This window comes from Centropristis striata, chromosome 15, assembly GCF_030273125.1.
Source record: "Centropristis striata isolate RG_2023a ecotype Rhode Island chromosome 15, C.striata_1.0, whole genome shotgun sequence".
In the NCBI taxonomy this organism is placed as follows: Eukaryota; Metazoa; Chordata; class Actinopteri; order Perciformes; family Serranidae; genus Centropristis; species Centropristis striata.
In genome coordinates this window covers 4,750,180-4,763,699 of record NC_081531.1, presented here as the reverse complement: position 1 = coordinate 4,763,699, position 13,520 = coordinate 4,750,180, and the positions used below count along the sequence as shown (strand labels likewise).

Sequence of the window (13,520 nt, the reverse complement as noted above, 5' to 3'; positions counted from 1 at the left end):
ATTAAGCAGTCTCAAAGACACAAAATGACTAAAAAAGACACAAAATGACCAAAAGAAGACACAAAATGACCAAAAAAAGATACAAAATGACTAAAAAAGACACAAAAAGACACAAAATGACAAAAAAAACACAATCACTAAAAAAACACACACAAAATGACCAAAAAAAGGCGCAAAAAGACACAAAATTACCAAAAAAGACACAAAATTATTAAAAAAAGACACAAAAAGACTCCATAGAGTTAACACTAGTGGGCTGACATGTCTTATTCTTATTGCTGAAAATATTAACACTCCTAGAGAAAAAAACAGGGAGGTTAAATGATCTCAGCACATTGGCATGATTAAGCAGTCTGTGTAATAAAAATAACACAGAGTGAATGTGAGAGTAAATAACTTGTTAAACACCATCTGCAGTGCTGAGTTACCCTGTTTGCTCTCAGTTACACCACCTCCCCTCCCCCCACCTGGATGCCCCCCCCCCAGCAGACATTAAACAGACAAGGCGGAGGCTCTCCGTGATCACGTGACCTCCTGTTTAGTATTCCTGCCACGTCTGGCTGAGGGAGCGGCATTAAATTGGGATCAGGCAGATTAGAGTATAATATAGACGACTATTAAAGGCTGCAAATGAGAGCCATGGGTTAGAGCCTGAGCAGGGGCCCAGCCTGCTCCATGTCAGAGCAGTCCCCTGCTACATCACCACACACACACACACACACACACACACACACACACACACACACACACACATGTGCAAAAGCATGTCCACAACAATGGCACAGTGTGACATAAAAATGGGAGAGAAATCGAGGCAAACAGCTCACAATAAGTGCATTAATTCAGAATCAATTAGGTTTAAATGCATTCTGTTGATTTTTTTTTTCATCCTTAACTTATCAGGGTTGATTGGTATTGATTTAATGCCATTTTTAGTGACATCCATCTTAATATTCTAACCTGGAAATGGACTACAGGTGTAAAAGTGTCTCATGGTTGTCTTATACATATATATATATATATATATATATATATATATATATATATATATATATATATATATATTTGAGTAAATATTTGAGTATATATTTGAGTAAAATGAACATGTTTGTGTCATTCTATAAAGTGCTGAAAACATTTCTCTGCTCAAGTACCTTCATTTGATTTTAAATTTAGGCTATTCCGTTTAATAATTTTTAGGGTTAGGGTCATTTGTTTGATGTCTTCTCCTCTGTTTTATTATCTCATTGCTTTATCACAGATTTGCTTTGCTTGATTGATTTTTTTCAAGAAGAATAGTGCTATGCAGAGTATATATATATATAAATGTTTGTAGTTTGTTTTCACTCTCACTTATAACAAAAATTTCTCTGACAGCCAACAAACCAATCAGTTTTCTTATTGCTAAATAAAGTAACGTTGCATCATTGGTTAGTATTTCAACAAACACTCCACTAATTTGTTTGATTTAATAAAAAAAGGGATGAGACCACAGTTTGTGGGGTTTTGAAGAAGTCAGAGATTGATTGGCACTAATCCAACTTGCCCAGTGGATAAAACATGCAACAAACAAAATAAACAGGCCAGAGTTCATTTTTTTACCGAATCAACAACATTCAGTGTGAAGGCCCTCTTACAACTGCAATCTCTCTTGGTGAAGGAAAAAAAATCAGGAAAAGTGTCTAGTCTACTTCTTTAACATCTTAAATTTCAGTTTCTTGAGTTTTAGATCTGAATAGTTCCAAGTGCATGGAAAGACTAATGATTGTTCTGACCCCACTAACACAGCAGTAATATAATCTATGTACTGGTTAAAGTTGACCAGAACCAAAATGACCCAAAGTTGGGTCAAGATTTAGTATTAGACAGATAAAAATACACAGACCTGACCAGGACATTAACAGGCTGACAGCAACTCAATGTTCATCATTATTTAGATTTCTTCTTCTAACAGAAAATTGTGCAATCAGATACATGTGAAAGATTCTACAATCACATTAAAATTCCAGACGGAGGAGCTTTCATGCAATCCAGAATCAAAGAAGGAAATGCTTGATACTTTAAATAATATGAAGAAACAGGTTGGGATCTGCCTGGAAGCTCTGAGTATGTTTGGAAGACAGTTTCTTCTATTTAAATCCTGAAAATACTCTAACTATGAGAGTAATTAGTACCTCTGTCACTGCTTTTTGCTGTTTTAAATAGTTAAAACATCAGTAATAAATTTGGCTTCATCCCTTGAAGAAGCTTTTCTGTACACCAAATACAGCTGAAAAGGAAGTGAGAGAACGGAAGAGGCACAAAAAGAACAACAACTCTGGTTTTGAATGTTACCACATGATTGAATGGGTGTTATGAGCAGTTAATATTCCCATAAGTATGAAAGAATAGGGAGCTGCTCCACCTACTAGTAGGTCCAGCAGGTTGTTATCAGCCTATTCAATGGCCAACAGCCTACCAAGTCTTAATTAGCCTAGCTGCATTAACAATAGATCATAATGAACATTTATTGATATGATTTTGTCAGAATGTAGCGAGAACCAGTGTAATTTGGAAATTTTGAATCGAAAGCTAGCCTAGTTATGGAAAACTCAAAACTAGAAATTAGAGCTTAAGGCACCAAAGTGTAGACTTACGTAAGGTATAATGCACATTTAAGTTGTTTAAAATGTGAAAACACTTTCAATGCTATATGTAAGCTATACATTTACATTTTACAACTGAAGAATACAAATAGCTTTGGGCCTACACCAATGATAAATTAAAAAAAATGAATGTAAAGAGATAAGCATTTTATTTTGTATATTCTTTTTCTCACACAAGGGCCAATGGCGATGGCCAGAAGGGACTAGAAGGTGGAGCAGGTCCCTACTTGTCCTACTTATGGGATGATGAAGCTGATAAAGCCCATTCAGTCATGTGATAACATGCGAATCAAGTGAAAAAGAAACAAGCATAGAACAGAGATCACCACTATGACATATAGGTCTAATAAATAAATAAATAAATTCCAGTCATCATATGCAGTGTGTGTTGGGGTCATTAGGGCAGCAGCTTTCTTCCAAGTGGAAGTGTTCAGTGATTTGGCATGTTGCACCTCCAGCAGCTCACTATGGGCCATTGCTCCGTGTATCTGGGGGATCTGTGAGTGACATTCCCTATAAAAGGCAGATGGTAACAATGTAGGTGACACTGTGAGCCTGGTGCTGCCACTGGACCATGTCCTATCCACTTAGAGATCTTTTTTTGATCTCCAGCTGAACCTTGTCCGTATGTTCAGCATGTCCTTTAGGGAATGTCATGGAGCCGCCACGCTATTAACAGTACAGCCAGGGAGGAGGGAGGAGGCTTTTTGGAGACCAGCTTGTATTATGTCTTCAGCTCAAGTCTTTTTTTTTTTTATCCAGTCACTTTATTTAGAGTGCATTAATGTGTCTTTGCATATGTACGGTCAGAAGACCACTGCCTATTGCTGACATAAGGACATGTGTAAAGTGGGTAGAATTATTTGTAAGGAATCTGGTTATTTAAGAGCAGGCTAACATGTGAATAAGATGTTATATTATCATAATGCTTGGTAGAACAACCCATTTAATAAAGACACACACATGGCAAGTGTCAAAAGTGTATGTGGGGCTGTATAGGCCATTATTCATAGGGTTAATCTGACAACCATTAAGCTTAGGGTTAGGCACAATTTGTATATGTGAGAGGTAAAATTGTGAATTTGAAAGGTAAAATTGTGAATATAAGACATGAAACTGTGAATGTGAGAGGTAAAATTGTGAATGTGAGAGGTAAAATCGTGAATGTGAGAGGTAAAATCGTGAATGTGAGAGGTAAAATCGTGAATGTAAGAGGTAAAATTGTGAATGTGAGAGGTAAAATTGTGAATGTGAGAGGTAAAATCGTGAATGTGAGAGGTAAAATCGTGAATGTAAGAGGTAAAATTGTGAATGTGAGAGGTAAAATTGTGAATTTGAAAGGTAAAATTGTGTATGTGAGAGGTTTTTTTGTGTATGTGAGAGGTAAAATTGCAAATGTGAGAGGTAAAATTGTGAATGTGAGAGGTAAAATCGTGAATGTGAGAGGTAAAATCGTGAATGTAAGAGGTAAAATTGTGAATGTGAGAGGTAAAATTGTGAATTTGAAAGGTAAAATTGTGTATGTGAGAGGTTTTTTTGTGTATGTGAGAGGTAAAATTGCAAATGTGAGAGGTAAAATTGTGAATGTGAGAGGTAAAATCGTGAATGTGAGAGGTAAAATCGTGAATGTAAGAGGTAAAATTGTGAATGTGAGAGGTAAAATTGTGAATTTGAAAGGTAAAATTGTGTATGTGAGAGGTTTTTTTGTGTATGTGAGAGGTAAAATTGCAAATGTGAGAGGTAAAATTGTGAATTTAAAAAGTAAAATTGGGTATATAAGACATAAAATTGTGAATGTGAGAGGTAAAATTGTGATTTTGAGAGGTAAAATTGTGATTGACACTTAATCTCACCTTAAACTCATTCAAACCAACAAAGCACAAATACATGACTCAAAATCAACTTGTTTGACCTTAAAACTGATAACAGTTCTCACTGCTGACCTAATAACACAAACAACACTCATCTATACTCTACCACCTGCAAAACACTTTTTATTTGCAGCACATTTTTCAATTGCTAAAACACATTAAGAATTAAACATTATAACATCCTATTATATAATGAAATACTATTTTATGAGAATAATCAATTAAACCTCAAATATAAAATTAAATAATTCATGTAATCCCTGTTGTTAGTGTTTATAGGTCAGTGCGTTATGAGTGAGGAGTGTGAATGTTTCCCAGTGTTCTGGTTGAATTAACTTGTTTTGAGTGAGTTTTGTATTAGAGGTGAGATTCACTATTTGGCCACAAAGTTTGTTGGTAATGCTTTAATTCTCTATCAAGAGGTTTGAAAAAGTGGCTTCAATATTGACCAAAGCTTGTTAGCAGCTGTTCAATTGATCATTTTTAAAGCTACAGTTCTGGCCTGATGCACTTTAACACACAGTTATTAGTTATTATCGTTATGAATTAAAATCAAAGACAAAATCTCTCCCAACTGACACACTGTGCCTCTCTGTCTCTTCCTCCTCAGACACCCGTTGTTCCCCTTGCTGGCGTTGTTGTTTGAGAAATGTGAGCAGGCCACACAGGGATCTGAATGCATCACGTCAGCCAGCTTTGACGTGGACATCGAAAACTTTGTGCACCAGCAGGAGCGAGAACACAAACCCTTCTTCAGTGAAGACCCAGAGCTGGACAACTTGGTAAGTTATACTGTCACATACTGTACATGGCAGTCATGAACACTTTGATTTCAGGAAGTCGTTGTTTTGTGAGGCTTCTTGGGTTAAATATTTGAGCCAATATTAGCCGTGTTTCCATTAGGAGCCCTCTCAAATGTCCACTCACTCAGGGTGTCTCCATTACAAAAGAAAGCCCCCAGAGGGATTTACGAGACTCCAGATCATACGATTCTTTATCTTCTATTTTCTATTTTCTTCTAAACGGGGCCATTATTTACACTATTAACATCAGATTGTCTTGAAGAAGATTTTTTACTAGTGATTGAGACCATAGTGTTGTCCTAAAAAGAATTTTTGAGGTCATAAATCAAGTGAGAAGTTTTCTCATTTTGCATTGAAATGAATGGACAGAAATGTTTTTGCAGCCACACTTAGCGCTCCCTCTGGAGGTGACGTACGTTTTTCGATCGTCGTGTAATCGCTTAGCGACAGTTTCGAACGTGACGTCAAATGTGCGACGGATTAAACACGGGAGACGCAACTGTGGCCGCCGTCGCTAACTGTGCACAACGTCCACCACTGATCATAAACAAAACAGCATGGCTAATTGTGCACAGTGTAGCCGCTGATCATAAACAAACCAGCATGGCTAACTGTGCACAGACTGTCCGGTGCTTGTTGTAAACAAACAGAGATCGCTTAGTGACACCTCCTGCAGCAGCAGCACATACACACTGTACTGCTACAGAGCTAACTGTTAGCCTATTAGCATTGTGCTACTGTGCACCTCGTTCCACGATGCTGGATTGAACTATGAAAGGGCAAAAAAACCCGCCTTTGCTGGATCACATGAACGTCCTAAGGCGAAGAGCTTGCACAGATTTTTCCAGCAATATAACGGGGATTTGCGGGACCACACTATCAAAGGGGGCTTGTGTTTACTGTCGCTTGTGACCACTCGCTACTTCGCTAGCTTTTACAAATGACGTGTGTTGTTGTTCCGTCGAGTATTACGTCACATCCTGCTTAGTGTTCTATCCAATCAACAACCAGGCTTTAATCAGGGGAGAAAAACGGCCCTGCTCTTCGACAGGGCCAAAAAAAAATCAGGTCAAATGACAAATTAGGGGCGTTTCGGCCAGTGAGACCCGCCTCATTCTGGGTATTCGGCTGTAATGCAAACACCCCTATTGTAATGGGGAACCTGCTTGACTCAATGAAGAATAAGATAAAAAATGATAAAGCCTTTGAAATTCCTGTTTGTTTGCAGCATACCCTATCATTACTACTCCTAATCAATCCGTCTTTTTTTTCTTCATGTAATCTTCCCCATCCTCCCCCTGCACTTCCCCTTGCACAACAGCTAGCTTTAATTAGAAATTAGTAGAAGGAGGATGCTGATCATGTTCGCTGAGAAAAGCGGGGGAGGAGCTGAAACCAGACACAGACAAAGACAGAGACGAGAAAAAAATGTGCACTCTTGCCATTACAGTACTCGGGACGGCAGGCGACAAGTGCTGAACAGTCAATTAACCCTGCATCTGTGTGTTTTATGAGGCACTGGGTACGGGCATCCCTCCCAGAGGGCACTAACTCTTCCACAGGACAGTAATGTTACACTGGGCCTGACTGGCTGCGATGGGAGAAGAGTTACTGGTCCCTTGATTAAGTGAGCGCAGTTTAATTAGCTGATTTATCTCCTCCTTGGCCAAGCACTTTTCTGTCCATTCTGTTGACCTTGTGTGGTGACTTTGAGGGAGTGTACTACAGAGTGCTGCACAAAGTGGAGGAGAGCCATGCTGTTGATGGTCAGATAACTGCCCAAGTGGAGAAAATAAAGACTTATATGAATGACGCAAAAATGACCAAAAAAGACACAAGATGACAAAAAAAGACACAAAATGACAAAAAAAGACACAAAATTACAAAAAGAAGACACAAAATGACAAAAAAAAGACACAAAATGAGCACAACTTCTTCATGACGTCAAAAAAAGACACAAAAATGACCGAAAAAGACACAGAAGACACAAAATGACAAAAAAAAGACACAACAACAGACACAAAATGACAAAAACAGACACAAAAAAGACACAAAATGACACAAAATAAGCACAACTTCTTCATGACATCAAAAAAAGACACAAAAATGACCAAAAATAAGACACAGAAGACACAAAATGACAAAAAAAGACACAACAACAACAACAGACACAAAATGACAAAAAAGACATAAAAGAGACATAAAAAAGACATGAAAAGACATGAAAAGGATTCAAAAATTGACAAAATAGTCCAGGACTCCATAGAGTTAACTAAATGATCACTGTTTAAAAACAAAACAACCCAGTGTCACATCTAAATGTTTAATGTGCATGTTGGTCCCATAGACTGTATATAAATAATGGACGTAGTCACCGTGACGTCACCCATTGGTTTGTGGACTGCCCGTTGGAAGCCTCGAGTTCAGCGTTACACTCGTCGCCATCATGTTTCCGATACGCGGAGCAGACCATAATTGGACTGTGGCGGAGCGCGAGGGATCTGACGACACTGACTACAGCCTCTCTACACCGGCAACTCCACTGAGAGAAGCTGCTTCTAATTCAAGTTAGCATTAACTGGAGCATTAACTGGGATGTTAGTTTTGGCTAGCAAAAAAACAAAAACAAAATGTATCTTTCTTACCTCAGAAAACTGAGCAGCGACTCCTTGGAGTGTCTGTTAGTCGAACCAAACGCTGAACAAGACATTTTACTGAACAAAACGTTCAAATAAACTGTCATTAAGTGAAAATATAGTATGAAAGGGTCAAAGTTATGAGACCAAACCGCTAAACGTCCTCTTTTCTATCTATATAACGTTATATATAACTTTATTGACACGTTGCCGTGGATACGCTCTGCTTCTCTCCTGGTGACGGCTCGCCTTGTCAGTGACCTGTCAATCAAAGCTAGAAACGCCCCAAATCATACGATTCTTTATCTTCTATTTTCTTCTAAATGGGGCCATTATTAGAACTATTGACATCAAATTATCTTGAAGAAGATTTTTTACTAGCGATTGAGACCATAGTGTTGTCCCTGAAAATTTTTTCTGAGGTAATAAATCAAGTGAGAAGTTTTCAAATTTAGCACTGAAATGAATGGGCAGATTTCTTTTGCAGCCAAACTTAGCACCCCCTATTGGAATTTTCGGTGAATTGCAGGCTTTATGCACTTCCTGGTGGCTTCCATGCTCAGGCACGGAGATTGCCGCCTGGTTGGTCCACGTCTTAGTTCCACGATGACCACTCTAAAAGTGGTGACAAGGGGTAGAAAGATTAAAACCATAAATGTATGCATATTCTGTAAGAAATCCTTTCTGAATTTAATGAATTGGAAGTTTGAGTTTGAACAGATTTTATCTGGTGACACTAATAAAAAGAAATGTATTGATCCAACCAAGCCTAGACATAACATTTAATCATGTTATAATGAAAATAAGTTATTTTATTTGTGTACATATTAAAGCCAACAAAACCAACCCTACAGACAGACGGTGGAGGAGCTTCATGTTTGACCTCTCAGCATTACATATTAGAGGCTGGCTCCTTGGGAGAGTGGAGGATGAAAGGATTACAGCCCCCCTGTATACTGCGATCTATATGCCTCTCTGGAATAAATAATAAAAGTGGATGTCACTCCCTGCTCATCAATAAAAGAAATCGCTGCACGTCTCTTTCTCTCGTCACATCAAACGCTTTGAAACCGCCTGTAAACACCTCACGCCTTACACTTCTACCATCTCTTTTAGATTTTATTTTACTTAATCTTGTGTGTTTGAGTCCATGCATCAGTTGATTTACAGCAAACATTTTTTTAGTGACTCAGGGCACATGAGGTTGCCTGTGTTGAGAGTTTTTAATGGTTTTCTGCATTGATGTTTTAATCTTAAAGACCATTTCATGTCTTAATTTATTTAATTTATTCTCATTATAATGATTATGGCTTAGGTTTAATTAAGACCTAAAATTCAGTATCCCAAAAAATGTGAATATTACAAAAGACCAATTTTAAAAAGTATGTTTAATATGTAAATATTGGCCTCTGAAAAGTATGTCCATCTATATGACACAATACTTGGTTGGGGCTGTTTGACTTGAACTACTAGAAATGGACTTTTCCATCATATTCTAATGTATTGGGATGCACCTGTATTACAGTATACCTGCTTTATAATTGATAAAAAGACAAAAACATCTTACTTTTGACAATAAATTTACCTTTAAAGCTTTTCCTGAATGTTTTTTTGGGGAGAAAAAAAGGCTTTTTAATGTTATTTGGTACATTTTTGGGGATTAACTGTGCAGAAAATGTATCCAAAAAGCATGAATGGGTAGCTGAATGCCATTGTCAAATAAAAGCAGTGACCAGTTTTAAGTGATTCAGTTTTAATAAAAATACATTTTATTTGGAAGGCGCCTTTCTTGGCACTCAAGGACACCGAACAAAAAAGATAGAAAAGAAACAGCAATAAAATACAATAAAATACACAGAATTTAGAACAATACAATACAATAGATTGGACAGGGTAATTGTTGGGAATAGGCAGTTTTAACCCATTTAGGCCTAAAAATTGCCTGTAAAACCTCTGGGCAATTTTGAAAGAACCCCCTAAAACCTGAAGTTTTTCTGGAAATTCAACAGAAGATTTTTCAGCCTCTGTAGCAGATAGAAATTAAATTCAAAAAGTATTTGATACCCATTAGCAAGATGCAAACATGATATGACCATTGGAAGAAATAGACATAGTTCTCATTAGCCTACTGTGATAACAAAAAAAAAAATCCTAATAATAGTAAATAATAATAACACATTTATCTATATTGCACTTTTCAGGGTACTCGACGACGCATAAAGTAATATAAGACATAAACAGTCATGATTTCTAATATCATCATCACAATCAATTAGTATTATTTTCGTTATTATCTCCAGATGGCCACAAATCTGTCTGTTCTTCGGTGAAAACATGTCGTCTAAAAACATATTCCTCATCCATAAATGCCGGTCGATTGGCTCCGAGGGTTCAAAGTCCGGATCAGCAATAAAATCATCGGCGCTGTTTTCATCAAGATCTCTTCCGTCTCTTCCTGCTGAGCTCCTCCGCTATAGTCGTCTTCCGCCATGATTTCAAAGTTCTGGAAAAGTCCCATGATGCATTGCGTGCACTTGCGTCACTCCCACATCTATTCTGATGCATTTCATTGGCCAAGAGACCGAAAATAGGTGGAAAAAACTACAAATACTACAAAACAACGTATCCGCTTTCCCAGCTGTAATGGTAGAATAACGCAATATTGCTCCAAGGTTTTAATGGTAGAAATGCGGTAATACTTTCCCGCCTTAAATGGGTTAAACAGATGTGTTTTGAGTTGTGATTTGAAATGTGGGAGTGAGTCAATGATCCTGAGTTGGGGTGGTAATGAATTCCAGAGGCGAGGAGTTTTGCTTTTGTAAAGCACTTTGAGTTGCATTTAAATGTATGAAAAGCGCTGATTGATTGTAGCATGTTGTTTAACCTGTCTGTTTGTCTCTGTCTTCTTTAGATGGTAAAGGCCATCCAGGTGTTGCGAATCCACCTATTAGAGTTAGAGAAGGTCAATGAGCTCTGTAAAGATTTCTGCAACCGTTACATCACCTGCCTCAAGACCAAGATGCACAGCGACAACCTCCTCCGTAACGACCTGGGAGGACCTTACTCTCCGTCACACACCAGTCTCAACATGCAGCAGGTCAGTCAGACTCTCTCTGGATATTACAACTCCTTCAATGCTATCTCCCTCTAAGTAGCTCTTCCCCAGATACACCTTGCCATTTATCAGCAGGTAGAATTTGCCTGAGGGAGTTTTTCAGTCACAAACAGTAGAGCTCCCTCTTTACATTTGCTCACTAGTGTCTCTCTGTGATCCCCCAGGAACTAATTCAGACCTCCTCTCCATCCATGACCTCTGTCTCCAGCTCTGTTAACCCTTCAGGGATATTGGTGCCCGCCGGGGGTCTGCAACAGGGCAATGTCGCCATGACGACCATCAACTCCCAAGTGGTAACGGGTAAGCATGTTATTACTCACACAAACACTCCAACACATACACATGCGATGTTTATTTGGCTTGTGGATCGTAAAGACATATTCTAACTCTATCTTTTTGGGCTATTTTTTTCCATTTTTGAATCATTTTCATGTCTTTGGAAGTCATTTTGTGTCTTTTTTGGTAATTTTGTGTCTGTCTGTTGTGTCTTTTTTAGTTATGTTGTGTCTTTTTTGGTAATTTTGAGTCTTTTTTTAGTTATGTTGTGTCTTTTTTTGTCATTTTGTCTTTTTTGGTCATTTGTGTCTGTTGTTGTGTCTTTTTTAGTTATTTTGTGTCAGCCCAACCTCACCTATATGACCTAATAATTATTTTTTCATCCTGACTTTCTGGATCAACAGTTTGAACCCAAAAGAAACAAAGAAACACCAACATAAGATGTGATTTTGAATCAGGTTTTTTTTTTTTTTTTTTTTTAACTTCCAAAGCTCTATTATGCTCAATGAAGAATTTGAAATGTTGCAAATGTGAACAAAAGATGCCTAATAATATATATTTTTTTTATTCTGACTTACTGTATCAACATTTTGAACCAAACATATTTTATTTGTGTCTTGTGTGTTTAGGGTAACAATTTTGGTAATTTTGTATATTTTTCCGTCATTTTGTGTCTTTTTGTGTCATGTTGTGTCTTTTTTAGTCCTTTAGTCCAACATAAAATGTGATTTTGAATCCTTTTTTACTTTAAAAACACTATCATGCTCAATGAAGAATTTTAAATGTTGCAAATGTGAACAAAGGTGTCAAATCTAACATATAAGAGGGTTCCATCCAGTTCTATCATTTGATACTAAATCTATTTGAGCTTGTCTCCAGTTTTACTTGGTATATCATCATCAAACTGAAACTGGCCTCATGGAGTTTACAGCCAGAACTTTAGAGGTAAATTTACAGTAGGGCTCCACGCTGCTTTGTTTTCTAGTCTGGATGGAGTCAACAAGTCTGGATTATTTGGAGCTTTTGGAGACTCCACAGGGTTAAACCTGGGGTAGGGATTATTTGAACTATTGAATTTCTCAAATTTACTCCTTATAGTAAAATCTGCATATTTATCATATAAAATCCAACCCCCCCTTTTTCTTCAATGAACAACATTTTATATAATTTGAGCCACCATTGAACTGTCATACTACCTGTTAGCATGGTGGAAACAGTAGCCCCTTTCATAGTTTCATACCTGGACATTTACGCCTCGCCTCCACTATGTGCAAAGCATCCACCGCTTACTGTAAACAAACCGGCATGCTAACACGTGGTGTCAAACCAGCATCGCTTACTTTGCACAGTTTCCGGTGCTTGTTGTAAAGAAACTGAGGTCAAACACAGTGAAACATGAATAAAAACGGAATGCATCAAACTTTTTTGAATAAATAAAAAGAGGCTGCAAGCAGAGGAAAGGCAACACAACAATATCATAGTTTGAAAGGAAACAAATTATTTTAGTATCCGTTTTCATGACAGAAAAGCAACGAGTCTGGCACTGAAAATGTGTATACAAGTTGGGGAAGCAGAATCTGGTTGATGAGATTGGATCCAGGGTTTTGATGCACAGTTTGAACACATCCTTCTGCAGCACATACACACTGTACTGCTACAGAGCTAACTGTGTAGCCGGTTAGCACTGTGCTACTGTGCAGCAGTGCTGCTGCTCTGTCGTACGTAACTATCGTCTCCTCCCACCTTGTTCTGCGACACCGGACTGCACTATGAAATGGTACGAATATCACTTTGCCTTCGCTGGATCACTATGAACGCTCTCAGGCGAAAAGCCGTCACAAATTTTTATTTCGGGCAATATAGTGGGACATTTGCGGGACCGCACTATGAAAGGGGCAGATTGTGAAAGAGAAAAAAAAAGATGTTTCAGAGTGAGACAAACAGACATGATGCAGTGATATGTAGTTTTTATATAGTTTTTATTCAGTGTTGCAGTATATTATGTTCTTCTTCTGACTGTCAGTCGGTTTTGTCCCTACCTTACTAGTGCAGTAAAAGTTTTTTGTGTAATCAGTGGAGGGAGCTCTTCTATACCTGCCCCATTGTCTGTGAAATAACCCAGGAGTCCATTTAGTGACTGTTTTCTGTATAAAGTATATATTTCTCACCACTGG

The 13,520-nt window shown here is 37.8% G+C and overlaps 1 protein-coding gene across 1 annotated transcript in view; it reads left to right on the top strand.

Annotated features, from left to right (window-relative positions):
• The window catches only part of LOC131986961 (uncharacterized), a 133,380-nt gene that overhangs the window by 79,985 nt on the left and 39,875 nt on the right, over positions 1-13,520 (top strand). The window contains exons 4-6 of the mRNA XM_059352101.1: positions 5,127-5,298; positions 10,867-11,052; positions 11,235-11,370. Coding sequence (XP_059208084.1) covers positions 5,127-5,298; positions 10,867-11,052; positions 11,235-11,370 — 494 coding nt within the window. The remainder of the gene's footprint in view (positions 1-5,126; positions 5,299-10,866; positions 11,053-11,234; positions 11,371-13,520) is intronic.